Source organism: Anabas testudineus, chromosome 4 (genome assembly GCF_900324465.2).
Source record: "Anabas testudineus chromosome 4, fAnaTes1.2, whole genome shotgun sequence".
Taxonomy (NCBI): Eukaryota; Metazoa; Chordata; class Actinopteri; order Anabantiformes; family Anabantidae; genus Anabas; species Anabas testudineus.
In genome coordinates, this window is record NC_046613.1 from 11903030 (window position 1) to 11917825 (window position 14796).

The 14796-nt window shown below is 41.7% G+C and overlaps 1 protein-coding gene across 1 annotated transcript; it reads left to right on the forward strand.

The window, feature by feature from the left end:
* The first annotated feature begins 4986 nt into the window (after positions 1-4986).
* Positions 4987-11189, forward strand: lpl (lipoprotein lipase). The gene is made up of 10 exons (XM_026344851.1): positions 4987-5216; positions 6009-6208; positions 6486-6665; positions 6946-7057; positions 7501-7743; positions 8276-8518; positions 8812-8932; positions 9134-9316; positions 9432-9539; positions 9845-11189. The coding sequence occupies exons 1-10, from the start codon at positions 5117-5119 to the stop codon at positions 9894-9896; spliced, it is 1542 nt and encodes a 513-aa protein (XP_026200636.1). The 5' UTR covers positions 4987-5116; the 3' UTR covers positions 9897-11189.
* Positions 11190-14796: the final 3607 nt, after the last annotated feature.

The following is a 14796-nucleotide window of genomic DNA, read 5'->3' on the forward strand; positions in this document are numbered from 1 at the left end:
ATGAAATATGCTTTTCTCTCATAATCACAGCTGCATTCTTACAGAGGTTTATTCTTTTAGGGTTAGGGTCTTTTGAAAGCCAATAGAAAAGATGGATCAGATATTCACATCACTGAAAATCTGCTATAACTTGCTCGACTTTGTTGAAACTCTTTCTCATTTTTCTATCTCAGCTTATGAACATACAGAAGGTTCCAGAGCCACACCTTTATCCCGCTGATGAGAAACAGACTAACATGACAGAGCAGCAGGTTGTCAGTGAGAACTTCTGCAGTGTTTCGCTGCTTCGATTGGTTCACATCTTCAAATGAGTGGCAGTGCAGCGGGGGAGCCGAGGTAGAGCATCTTATGGTGTATGCATAAGTTCTTCTGCGGGTTAGTCTGAGACCTCTACCGGTGGATACACCAGGAGCTTCCTTGGACAACTGAGAGAAAACAAAGCTGAGAAAACATCTTTATGTTTCAACAGAAGTGAAGCTCAGAGCTACAGTGTGACCAGGGAAGAGATCTGAGACCATATGACTATATATAAGGTGAACATTTCAAATAGAACAGTAGACCACATGTGGAGCAAGTCATAAATTATTCTGATCAGTCAAACAGTAGGTGTCTGATGATCGTGCATGCAGAACACCCAGATGACATGCCAGGCAGTGGACATGAGAGGACTGAGGCAAACCATGAGCTCAGACAGCAGCCACAGCCTCATTGAAGAGAGAAACAAGCACCATGTTAAAGACTTCAGTCATCCAGGGCCACAACAGGAATGCTAATGAACTACTGTCAGTGGATTAAGGCTTTATAGTGTCTGAATCACGTCCTGTTACTGGTGCAAAAATAATCTTTGAATGTGTGTTATTTTAGTCTAGTTTCACAAGAAACAAAACACATGACTTAATTAGCTACTTCCTTCTCTAATCCATTGATCCATCTTATTATAGACTAATATCACAGTTACAGTACACTAACTGACTCTCTGTGTTTCATGTGAAATGATACAAATATTTGTTTTTGTTGTTTGCACACAGATAAGATTAAATTGACTCAAACGTAAATAAAAAAGTCAATAAGAGCTGTAATTAACGCTGTAAGAAGAACATGCTGAGTTCAACATGTGCAAGCACAGCTTGCTGCTACCCCCCAGATGCGGGCATCTTCTGGAGCAACTGAATTCAAATAGTTATGAAACACACTCCTCAGTTGGGACATCACAGACTTGAGTAAGAGACCAGTCTGGTGCTGCCTGCTGCACACTCAGTGACCTAAATCTCGCCCTTAACTTAACTTTAACTTCACTTACATTACCAGCTGCATTTATTCATTCAGGCTTCTGTTGTATTCCACTCATAAAAAACACATGAACCACTGACACACGTGCAAAAGTGCCAATGCAGTGTCCATGCATGAAATTGTGGCTTTCAGTGTGAGCATGTAAAATCTGGATAATGCTCTACTGAGCCGCCCGAGCTGCTGGCACGTGTTTGTCTCTGCTACAGTATGTGAATCTCAACATACACCATGGGTGCGTTTCATGCATGCACAACAAAAAATAATGATAGAACCTAAATTCTATATATAATGGTACATTTTACACAATGTTTTTATAGCAAGCGCACATTATTTCTGCTTTCATGTTGATTTATGTACTGTAAAGTGAAGACTGAAGGGTTCATGAACACATCATTTACAGTGCACAGTGGCTGTGAATGAGTGCTACGCTTCACGCTTCTGTGCAACACACAAACACAAACTCACACATCAATTAGTTTCGTCGTAAAACCGAGGGCGCAAGTGTATAACACAACCTCTTTATGTCACCCTTGAACAGAGAAATAAAATACAGCCTTCCTCACACACATAAACCTCGAGTCTTTCTGTGGCTTCTTTATGGCCTCACTGCGCCTTTAGTAAGAGGCTCGTAAAACAGTGAACTCCCACCGCGGAGCCTGTAATTTTTTTCTTCCTTTTTTTATCCTAATGAATTTCTGAATGGGCAATTAGGACTAAAATCAAGTGTGGTGTCAGCTGCGTGCACACTAAGCTTCATGTGTGACGTGAAGTAAATCTGGTCAAGGGTTTTTTCTTTTTCTTTGACATTTTGCAGAGCTCAGCTAAATTCCCTGAAGGTCTTTTCATCCTGTTGAGTCTGGGCAGTGATGGCATTGAAAGAAGGCGACTATTGAGATAATGAAGAAGGCTGTGATTTGTGTCAACGGGGCAACAAAAAACAGTACGAGGCCTTGCACAGGTGGCAAGGTGTTCTGCATGAAATGAGGAGGTTAGATAGAAAATATTCTGTACATCCTGTACGCAGCGCTACGGCGCCACCACTGCAGCACAAACACGAGGGCATGCACGTAAATTGAAAGAGCTAAACAGGGGGGGAATAATCCCCAAATGAAAACCAGGCCATGTTTATGTTCTCATTCAGTAAGTAAAGAAGAAAGTCAGCTGTCACATCTCCTCTCTGCTGGCTGTGGATGAGCCAGTATGTGGAAGCTGCATACTATATCCACATGTTGAAACACAAGGGGGGGCCCTGCAAAGTCGCTCGCCAAGCATAGTTGTGCTGCATCGCTCTGTGAAACCAAATCCTAATTTTCCGTCTTTCCTAGTATCAACCTTCTCAGTGAGTCATCAGAATTGATGTTTATATGGAGCGTTTCACCATTTGCGAGTGTGTGTTTGCAGGGCTGCTTAAATTCACGTTCATGCTTTTCCTGCCTCACTGAGCACAACTGACTGCACGTTACAGAGAATCAAGTTTCGCCTGTAGCTACACCTGCAAAGAGTTTGCTACAGTGGCTTGCTCTTTGAAATCCTGTAAACATATGTATAAACCAGACCCAGAACCACCAGCAGATCCATGAAGAGGCCTGCACGGCTCAGCACTGCTCTGCTCTTTTGCAGGCTACAGTCAACATAATCTCTAAGAAAGTGCAAACAGAGGAATGTGAAGCCTCTGAGGTTCGTAAGGCGTCAGAAGAAAAATCAGAAACAGGAAAATGAAGGAATTCTTCCTCAGCTGGAAATCTGTGTTCTCCCTGCAGTGATCCTTTCATTTCCTCAGCAGGTCTCAGGGTCAAAGCCAAACCAATTTGAACGAGATTAAAATGGGATATATCAGATTTGTATCCAGACCAAAAAAACACAATCTGGCAATCTGCCTGTATTTAGCTGCCTCTCCTGCTCTTCCACTGTTAACAACAGTGTTAACAACCTCCTATCCATCTGAAATGCCCCCTCCTCTTCCGTGAAGCTAAACATCCTTTTTGGCGATGTCGTCTGGGCGTGTCGCATACAGGATATTTAACAGTCCTGCTCGAGCAAGTCTCCTCCGCCGTTCATCAGTGTAACTCTCCCTCGGGGTCAAGTCTGGTAACCGCAGTGAATCTAGAGATCACAGACTGAGATACATATAGGCGTTCCTCTGCTGTCTAATCACTGGGTTGGGCCTGCTGGTCTCACCATAAGCATCACTTTGCTAACAATCACTGGCACAAATGCACTCATACAAACTCCCATTAAGGTACATATGTTCAAATATGTAAGATAAAAGAAACAGCAGACTATATTTAGCAAAAGCAAACATAGAGCAGCAGGTTATAACAGATTAAAAGGTGCTTCATTGTAAAGGAAAGCAAATCAGTTCCTTCATTTTTTTTGTTCTATGGGTTGAACAACATGACGGGGGACATGAACGCAGTTCTCCACAAGTGTCATTTTATTTATTACATTTACAGAAAAAGCTTGAAACTATCCTCTATTATCATTCATTTTGTGGCTGACATCAGTGAACATACTGCACAAATTGAAATTACGATGTTTAAATATGTAGGCTACAGGATTTGCTGTATACGACGTGGAGAACTAACAGTGGTGAAAAAGTTGTTCACGCAGGTGTTTTGGCACAAAACTCCCCTTAAAATTCAGACCCGCAGGCCCAAGCATGACTCGTGTTATGCTACACATGTTTTTGATTCGTCTGCAGTTTCAGCTTCTTTAGGGCCCCCGCGCCTCAAAAAACATATAGCATGCACTGTATGTCTAAACATCTTGATTTTATTGTAACACTGCATGATTTGGCACAGGAGTGCGCTTTGCTTTCTTTGTAGTTAACATTTAAAGTTTGAATGTTTGTGTGACCTGACAGTGTCATCTGTTTCCCAGTTGTGTGCTCACTGTTTCGGAGACACAGGCGGCTCAGCAGTGGTCCACCAATGGGAGAGGGGGCTCTGTAACACACCCACACTGCACAAGATGCTCTGTCCGAGATGTCCTGGATGCCTGGAGGCTGGATTTACACAGACTTTTGCCCCACGTTAAAACAATGCAAGGGGCCATGTTAGTGGGGGGGGTGGGGGTGGGGGGGTGGGGGGGGTGGGGGGGGGGGGTGAGTGTTGTTTTGTGCAATGATAAGACAATGAAACAGGACCCAGTGAGTCCAGCTGGAGGAGCGGATATGTGTGTGTTTAAAGGTTATTAGATGACAAATCACAGTAGAGTGGTTTGAAATACTCACAGACCACATCAGTTGCCTCTGTCAGGACGTTCACCGTCACACCATCAATAAAATCAACTCTATTTATTATTTGATTAAATAACATTTGATTAACACATATTAATAATGTGTCATTGTTCACATTGTGCTCACTGTCATTCCACCTCTTCTGTCTGATTGAAGTATTAAGGTAGTGCACTAGTGTCTTATTGGATTAGAAAGCTTATGTTTCCATATAAATGTGAGTTTTTTTCCCACACACACACACATGTATTTTAGGTCTAATCCAACTCTCCTGTGCACTTTCTCACACACTCTTGTCTGCTGCCCTCTCTCAGCTCTGCACTGAATGATCCCCTCAGCGAGTCAGAGCTGGGACAAAGTTTAAACTCCGCCTTCAAAGCTGAAGCCAATCGCGGTTCAATATTCAAATGAACCCCCCATAAAGTTTCCTTGGAGCCTCATCCGTGACAGACCATAAGAAACTTCAGCCAGAAGCCGCAGCTCCAGCGGGTCAGCGGCGCACGGAGGTGGGACAGACACCACTGGATATAAGAGACCGACCGGCATCTAGGTTTTTATTCAGGACATTTCAGATCTAAACATCTCAGTAACATGGGAAACGAAAACATCTGCATTTTTTCTCTTTGGATAATTTTGGGAAACATTTTTGCAACTTTTTCCTCTGACCCCGAAGCCGCCGCCGGTGTGTTTGGTAAGATCCACCTAACACTGACTTCTTGTTAGTTTCAGGATTCAGTCGCAGCTCGACTTACTCAGACTAGTGGGTCAGTTAATGCTGACTGGGAATAACCCCGTCAAAAGCTTTGAGAGTCCAGCTCTGCAGGTTTGCATTTCATCTGCACAGCATTCAGCTCCATGTGTGCATGAACTAAAGTCCCTGCTGCTGCTTTTGTCCCAATTAAAAGCAGAGAGAGAGAAAAAACAAACAAACAAACAAACAAGTAGTTTAATCAAAAATCTAATCTAAGTATTTTTATGCTGCAGTATTAAATATGGAGTTTAATTAGGTGGTTTTCAGTCTACTTTGTGTACTTGGACATTTTAGGGCACTCTGCCTGCACTGTGAGGGAAATGTTTGTCCAGGGTTAATACATGAAGCTTTGCTTTGGAAATCCAGGTAATTAGTTTTTCATTTATAGACTTATCTTGGTTAAAAAAAAAAAAAAAAAAATGCAGTGGAGACAAAAGGGGGCGACACTGGCCTGCTCTGCTTCAAGCCTCTGTGCTGCTGCAGGCTGACTGGGGAGATTACTGGTCGCTTGATACAGAAGAAAAGCAGCAAGGATTCATAATTAGCATGACAACTTTCCCTAAAACTGTTACAAGTTTGAGCATGATGTGTATGGATTAGAGGTTGTAATAGCTCAGTTATAGAAGTCAGGTTTCTCTGCTCGGGATCCTAACAAACTTCTGCATTTCAACTATTTCTGCTAAAACCTAATATTCTGCTGTCAAACTGTCTGTTTGTGTATGTGTGTTGCAGTAAACGCCACCGCCACCCCTCCGCCAGCCACTACAGAATGGATCACAGACTACACTGACATTGTCTCCAAGTTCTCCCTGCGCTCGTCCGACATCCCTGATGATGACATGTGCTACATTGTGGCCGGCTCACCAGAAACCATCAAAGAGTGTGAATTCAACTCAGAAACACAGACCTTCGTTGTAATTCATGGCTGGACGGTACGTCAGACTAAATATACTGTCCTTCATTTAAAGTTGTCGCCAGCACATGTTATTATAGAACAGCCCGAGGGTAATTACAGGTATATTAAGAGCTTAGTCTTAAACCTACGTGTGTTTGTGTGTCGAGTTTGAAAGTTAAAGGAACTAACTCATCGAATGCTGAGTCTGGTCCAAACCGATGTAGCCTGATGAATTTACCATAAATATCCAAACTGTACATTATTTCAGAGACAACATACACATAAGGTTGAGTTATATCTGTGTTTCACTACAGGTGACAGGGATGTTTGAGAGCTGGGTGCCCAAGCTGGTGACTGCTCTGTACGAGCGCGAGCCCAGCGCCAATGTGATTGTGGTGGACTGGCTGACCCGCGCCAACCAGCACTACCCGACCTCTGCGGCCTACACAAAACTTGTGGGCCGAGACGTTGCCAAGTTTGTTACCTGGCTTCAGGTGAGTGTTTTGACTGAAAGACTTCCAGGCTTATCTACACTTCAGTATTTAGTGAATCGCAGCATTCGTATGGACAGCGTCCACGTCATTGCAACATGTGTAATGCCCTAATTTGTCTGTATTTGTGTGTATGAGACTTCCAGTGTAGTGTTTGTAGTGTTTTTGGCAGAGCACAAAATTACACAAAATAATCCCGTTCTTGGACGATGTCCCAAACTCCAGACTGCAGCCGTGCTTTGTTTGAATACCTTCAGCACGTCATCCATCTTTTCCTTTTCAGAAAGAGCTGCAGTTGCCCTGGGAGAGGATTCATCTGCTGGGTTACAGTCTGGGAGCACATGTTGCTGGAATCGCTGGAGACCTCACTGACCATAAAATCAGCAGAATCACAGGTGAGTGTTAACAAAAGGGGATCTTCATCCGCTCACATCACATGTAGAGAACCGGGACGAGCGTAGGTGCGTACATGTTGAGTCATCAGTCCATTCCAGTAACAAACAAGTAGAAACCTTTTATGCTTTTATTGTAAAAAATAAAATGAGTCCCTGAGCCACTAAAAGGTGCATGCAAACATAACATTTTAACTTTTTGTTCCTGCCCCAGCTTGCGAAAACGACACACCACCCCTATGAAATATATTCTCTTGGCCGTTACATTCCAAGTCCTGTATGTGGGCCCATTTATCAGTCTGAAGTATGCTTCACATACTTCTTAGCTTCAGTGGTTCTGCAGAGCTCTGCTTGGCAGAAAGATGCCAAGAAAAACCCCAAGCTGAAGTGCTGTTATTACGGGTGGATCGAACCCATTCTTCATCCTCTCTCTGTTTTCCACCCAGGTCTAGATCCTGCTGGTCCCACCTTTGAACATGCAGATGACCAGAGCACCCTGTCCCGAGGTGACGCCCAGTTTGTGGACGTCCTACATACGAACACCAGGGGCTCTCCAGACCGCAGCATCGGCATCCAGAGGCCAGTGGGCCACATTGACATTTACCCCAATGGAGGCACTTTCCAGCCAGGCTGCGACATCCAGAATACTTTGCTGGGGATTGCACTGGAAGGGATTAAGGGCCTCCAAAGTATGCACTACAAATATTATCTGCTGTTTGTTTTTTTACTGCACTTCTGCATGATGTTGTCCTATGACTGTTAGTGTCTCTGTGCTCTAAGACGAGTTGTAATTCACAGTTAGGAAGAACCTGCCAGTCCAGCTGCTGGTATCAATCTTCTTCACTTCTTTTGTGTGATGCGCTGCGCCATAAATACAAATCTCTGCTCACATTAAATGAAAGATTTGTAACAACAGGGTTGTAAATTATCTACAAAAGCTTTCAGGAGCTAAATATTTAAATGTGTTTATAGATTAGCAATATTTCACAGACATGTTCTGTTTTATGTAGAGATGAAAGCTCTGGATGTTTTGCTGGTTCACTACCTCAACTGTTAACTGAGCCAGAACTAATTGAGCAACGCCATCTGGATCAGTAGTCAAACTCTGAGATGTGAAGGACCATACAGAGCCACACATACGGAAGAAATTTTCTCTGTTGCGTGACGTAATCTGAGAAAAGACAAAGAGGTTCCATATTTTCTGTGCTCTGTGTGTTTCAGACATGGACCAGCTTGTCAAATGTTCTCACGAACGCTCCATCCACCTGTTCATCGACTCTCTGCTGAACACTCAGCAGCAGAGCATGGCCTACCGCTGCAACTCCAAAGAAGCCTTTAACAAGGGCCTTTGCCTGAGCTGCAGGAAGAACCGCTGCAACAAGCTGGGCTATAACATCAACAAGGTTCGCTCACCTCGTAGTGCCAAGATGTACCTCAAGACTCGCGAAATGATGCCTTACAAAGGTAAATAGTAAGAAAAAAGACATGCAGCTAAAATGAATATGTGCCATATCTGCCAGGGATTTTAATACACTGGTTTTGCCAGAAGCATTTAATGTTAGAAACTACAAGTATATTGATATTTCAGAGATGCACATGCATATTTACAGTATTGAAATGAAACCAAAGAGGACTTCTCACAAGTTCCTGGTTGTGTTTAAATGTAGTGACACAAGACTTGTGTTGAACTAATAAAGTAGTGGCACTAAAGAGTTCAAAGGACCTTCAGTAAACTCCCACCTCACCCCCTCCTGCAGTATTCCACTACCAGGTGAAGCTGCATTTCTTCAGTAAGGACCAGCTGAGCTTCACAGAGCAGCCAATGAAGATTTCTCTGTATGGAACCCATGGAGAGAAGCAGGACATTCCCTTTGTCCTGTAAGTACATCACAAAGTAAAATGTTGTAGATCCCTAATGTGAAAACCAAAAAAACCCAGAGATATACGCATGATGATTATGAGAAAAAGTAAACAGGTGATAAGTTAGAATTAAAAGTACATATGCTTTAAAACGTCATACATGTCCACACCAGTCTGAGCAGCTGATCTCTGAACATTGCTCTTATGTTTCCCTCACAGGCCGGTAATGAACGGTAACTCCACTGTCTCCTTCCTCATCACCACCGACACGGATGTTGGAGACCTGATGATAGTGAAGCTGCGCTGGGAGAAGGACACAATCATCAGCTGGTCCAACTGGTGGGGCAGCAGCCAGTTCTACATCCGCAAACTGCGCGTCAAGTCTGGAGAGACCCAGTCCAAGTAAGACGTCACTGCTACTAAGATGTAGAATAGAAGTAGCGGCATTTATGTACAAGCCTGATGATGAGATTTTGGTTCTTTCGTCTAATGCTTGTATGCTCTTGTATAATTTCAGAGTGATCTTCAGCGCAAAGGAAGGAGAGTTTGCCTACCTTGTCAGGGGAGGAGAAAATGCTGAGTTTGTGAAGTCAAAGGAAAGCAGTGCAAGCCGTAGAGGGAAGCTGTAAGTTAAGAAAAAGTTTTTGTTTAGTTTTGGTTCACAAATGGAACAAACTGTTGGCCTAAACCTTCCTCCACCCAAACTCTAACATTGTTAGATCAGGAGGAGTTTGGAGCAGTGAATAAATTAGCCTTGACCCCCATTCATCAGAATGCTGATCGTGCTATTCCATAATACAATTTGGCTGCCTTCTGCAGACCTCAGCCTACTGCTATAAAACAGTGACAATGACTATGATGAAGTGACTGATCTATTAATACAAATATTGTCAGAAGCAATATCTCACTTTTGTCTTGTCTCCCGTCCAGGTTGCAGAAGCTTAAAACGCAGGGCAGTCTTTTTGGACAGAACGACGCTTGAAGCTTCACTTGATTCATCTCTACATACTTAGCCAAAGATGGACAGCACAAAGCAACACTGGGAAAGCCTTTGCAAGTAACTTTACACACACACTGACTGCTGCATCCTTCTGATTCCTCCTTGTTTTTTTCCTGAACTCCCAGTGCAATCAACAACACAACCTCATCCACAGCGCTGGAAACCATTCTGCTCACGAGTTCTGTCTCTGAAAACCGTCTCTGCTGCTGAAAAATGTTACAGTTTTGTTGTGATGATGTGCTCACATTTTTACAAATTCATACTTACAGTAACTTTTCCTGCATATTGTCATAATCATGTGTTTATGCTTGTGTAGCCTACATGTACTGTTTATACTGACTTCAATGCATTTTGAACCCCTGAACTGGTGTGCTGTCTTTGCCTTTGTGAACTTGGATTATTGTTTATGTATAAATGATTCTGAGTGACAGGCATAACCTAGGCACAGCTTTGTGAGTTTTATTGTTTGTTTTTTAATGATAATTTTGTCCCTAATGTTTGTCTTTACCTAACCACTAATTGCCAATAATCGTCAGGGACCAAAGAAGTATTTACTATCTACTGAACAGAGAATCACAGCAGTCTTTGGAAATACCTCTTCAATCATTATTACAGTATATATATATTTTTTGAATTTGAGTTTTGTGTTAATATCTGATTTTTTGAAGCCTTGCTTGTTGATTGCCTTTGGTTATTAGGTCACTGGTCACTTTAAAAGGCTCTCTGTCCCCTGGAGACATTTTTTTAAAGATTTAAAGATCATCGAGAGCACAGTCCAACAGGCACATGTATTCATTAGTTTTGGTGCCCTTTTTTTACGAAAATGAACCAAGGTAACTTTTTAAATTATCCAGTAATGGCTAAGTGCTCCTTAAAGCTTAATGATAAAGTAAACCTACCTTGTCAGGTTTCTCACCTACAAAATTTAAGTTTACCTCATTGACTAAACTCAGCCCTTATTTTGAAAGGTCAAACATTAATCATTTTTGATAAACTGGCCTACATGATAGCCATAATACATCTCAACAATTGCCATATTGTATTTATTGTACATTTATATATATTTGTATATTAAGCTGTAATATATTTTTGGCAGGCTTCAGTTGTTTGTAATTTTTTTAAATGAAGCGTTTTGTGATTTTAAGGCTTTGGAAAGATTGATCAAAATGGTCTCTATGCCAGCTCTTGAGTGCATTTACTTTTATGAACTGAAATGCAGTGTGCATTGTGTAAAGATAGAGCCCAGGATGGTTGAATAAAGAGATAAACCACATATTTCAATCTTCTAGAAGTTGCTTTTAGATAAAATCTTAATCAACTCATGAACGTATCGTGGACCCCCTGTTAAAATGAAAAGCTGTCACTCGTCATGTCGTGGAGGAGAAACACTATCAACATGTAAAACACAACCTCTACACAGCTCTGTCTCGTGTCAAAGTACTGGTAATCACATACAAGGGTGTGCCTGGTAAAAAACTTTATAATTAAAAATAATTTGGAGTGTCAGTGATGACAGATGATCCCTTTAATGCCACCACCTGCCGTAATGACTGGGATGTATGTTCAATAATACAAATATTTGTTGCAGTAAATGATTATTACTCTTAAGTCACATACATGGAGCTGATTTACAATTCATTTCTTGAACGTGAGGGAATGAATGGGAGTGATTCCAGGTCCAGAGAGTTTTATGAAGTGCTCAAGTGGGATTTTTGGTATTTCATTAAAAGAAAACCCCACACATAAAATCACATATAGCAAACCCCACAGAGAGCAGCTTGACATAAACATCCAGAGCTGAAGGTGCCCTGAGGAGCTTTAACAAACACATATGATCCCCCCCTCAGTGAGATTGAACACAATAAGTGCTCTTGAGGTCTGAGAAACATGTTGAATGCATTTCCTTCATCGTATCATGTCGCCAAATGATATGTTGAATGCATGTCATCACTTATTCCTTCTCATTTAAATGGTTTGATAAGTAGTTTTAGTCACAACAATGCCAAAGTTCAAGGGAATGAGATTAGTTGACCACTCAGAGGTTCAAAATAATGTCCAGGTTCAGTCTGGATAGTTTGAGATTATGCCAATATAATGTACTAATAATAATAATAATAATAATAATAATAATAATAATAATAATAATAATAATAATAATAATAATAATAATAATAATTATTATTATTATTATTATTATTATTATTATTATTATTATGTGCAGCATTTAAGAAAACGTAGAGCTGAGCCTGAAGTCCAGCTATTCTGGATACAGACACTTTAAAATCATACATGTAGCTGTTCAGTAACAGCTGGACAGGGGAGGTGAAGGGGGCTTGGGGGTCAGCAGAGGTAACTGGCACAGGCTGGGGTCAAGGTTAGGAACACACATATACGGGGAAACAGACTTTATTGCCCTCAGAGCTCACATCCTACCTCTCTGAGGGTGCTACTTAACTCCACTTGGTATCTCTCATCCTGCAGTGCCCTACTGTCAGGGCTGCTATCATGTGCCCTCAAACCTGTGGCACATTCAAGACTTTTCTTTAACATCTCACTTTGCTTTGAAAGTCTTTGTCGTCCCGACTTAACTTTGTTCCTTACTTTGTTTCTCACTTCACAAACTATTTACGTCAAAGTGCTAAGACGTAGTCAAAGTGTATTTTTACGGCATTAAGCCATCATTAGGTATGTGAAGCACCACTACGACTACTTGTGTATGCGGCCGCTGATTTTCAATCTTATGCTCATGTTTCACTCATACTTCAAAGACTTTTCCTCTTTAAGTCTGTTTTCATAGTTTAAATAAAAACAATTCAGGTATTTTGCTCTGCGTGACCGACACAGTGTGTAAACACATCCAGTTTAGACACTGACAGAGGACAGTTAAGGTACTACAATTGTTACGCACAGTGTGTCTTTAAGTAGGTTGTTATAGATGTTGCATGGCTGAACTATCTGTCCCTGGAGTCTCACAACAGCCCCATCCAACATGTTTTAACAGTATAGGATTAGAACTGGTTGTTTTCACTGAGCCAGCTTTGCTAAAAATTCAAAACATATTAAGTAACAGTGAACTAATCCACAGTATGACTGAGAAAAACAACTCAGATTCCATGAGTCTGTGGATTATCTCCTCTGAAACAGATTCAGGGGCCGAGTAACAGTGGACAAAGTTAAATAAAGTGTATGGTGTATATTTCATGCTGCGCCTATGAATGTTAACAGCAAACAAAAGTCTCACCATTAACACTAAAATAACCTTAATTTGCATTAATTACATTCTGCCCAAATGTTGATTTTATTATTTTTAAATCCTCTTAAATCCACCTCGACTGGCGGCATGGTCACTCTCCAGCATTTAGCAGAAAATGTAAACCCACTGTTGAGGTTCTTGGTTCTCGGAAAATGGTCTCATGGTCTCATGGTCTCAAATTCAGTATTCGACCTTATCCATACAGTCTCACTGACATGAGACCATCTCTGCTTACATTTGTAAAAACAACAACACCTGATTGAGAATGAATCATCAGCACCGTCAGCATCACTGTGCCCTGAAAACCACTGTGTTGTGGAAAAGAACAGTAAGGGAAACATGCACAACAGTAAAGTAAAGCTATCAGCGAGGAATAGAGACAGCTGTGAACCTCCAGCTTATCTCTCTCTCTCGCTCTGTAAATATTTCCTCGTGACTCTGTGTTAGTTAGTGGACTCATATTATTGAAGCCACAAAGACGACTTTTAAAGCATGTTCGGTGGCCTGCACTCACTCGTCGGCTACCAACCTGCAGAACGCTCTGATTCACAGAAGCTTTTTAGTTTTCAGGTGATCAGTGAATTGGAGGGAAACGAAAACACCTGGAAGTTCTGCGTGAACTAATTTTGAGAAGCGTTTATTTTAATGTAATTTTTTTCTTCACACAGTGGTCTGTTCACAGAATGTTTTTTTGAGTGAACAAAAGCATAAGGAAGGTTCGGTTTTGGATTTGTTAATCTGGAAGTGTGATCGTCTGCCATTCCTAGAAATAAGGTTAGGAAATCAGTCTTGGAAGTACTTCAACTTTAAAACATTTCTTTGTGTCCAAGCTTTGTGGAGGAGGACTGTTTGTCCACATTTCTTCTCCGCTGGCACTGACAATCTCTGCTGTGGAGGTCTGACTCACGGTGCACCTCGTCACCTCCTTGTTAACACGTGGCAGCAGAGATGAGGAGCACAGCATCAGTAGTCGGAAAACAAATGCAGTCATTGGTTTTCAAGGAAAATGTTGTCGAGTTCATTGAAAAGTAACAGCCCATGAAGACAGCTGGCTTGCTGCAGTAGCAACATCTGTTGGTGTGTGTGTGTGTGTGTTGGACAAAGAGCGAGACCTTTTATTACCCAGTGTGGACTGCACCTCTTGACACAGTGAGGTCACTCATACTGACACATTACGCTTATTTACCTGAGGTTTCTCAAATAGCTAGAGATTGTTTGAAAGTGTTTTTTAATCAGTGTTGTCTTCACAAACAGACCACTGGTGCATGATTGGGTGGAAAGCTTCTATTCAGATCTGCAGAGGCTTCAGATGCAGCAAAACAATCACGGGCCCATGCTACATAGTCACAGCATACGAGGTTTGAGCAGAGGGACCTTTGCTGCATGTCCCCATGTTTTCTATCTACCTCTTCACTAGCATCTGCAAAATTAAGCAAAATAAATCAATGTGCATTCTGGGGATCTAAGTGACAACCTACACAACAAGCTGTCATGACAAAATTGAAATGTGATTTTCACAACCTTAATCCTTAATTCAGTTTGGAGAACCCCATTGGCAGCTTCCCCAGGTTTTGCAGTTCATCCCGGTCACTTCTTCCTGTGTCTATATCATATTGGGTGGGAACTTTC

Coding starts and splice junctions, on each gene's coding strand:
- lpl (XM_026344851.1), top strand. CDS start 5,117: ATGGGAAACGAAAACATCTGCATTTTTTCTCTTTGGATAATTTTGGGA. Junction 6,209..6,485: donor TTGTAATTCATGGCTGGACG/GTACGTCAGACT, acceptor GTTTCACTACAG/GTGACAGGGATGTTTGAGAG. Junction 9,317..9,431: donor TCTGGAGAGACCCAGTCCAA/GTAAGACGTCAC, acceptor GTATAATTTCAG/AGTGATCTTCAGCGCAAAGG.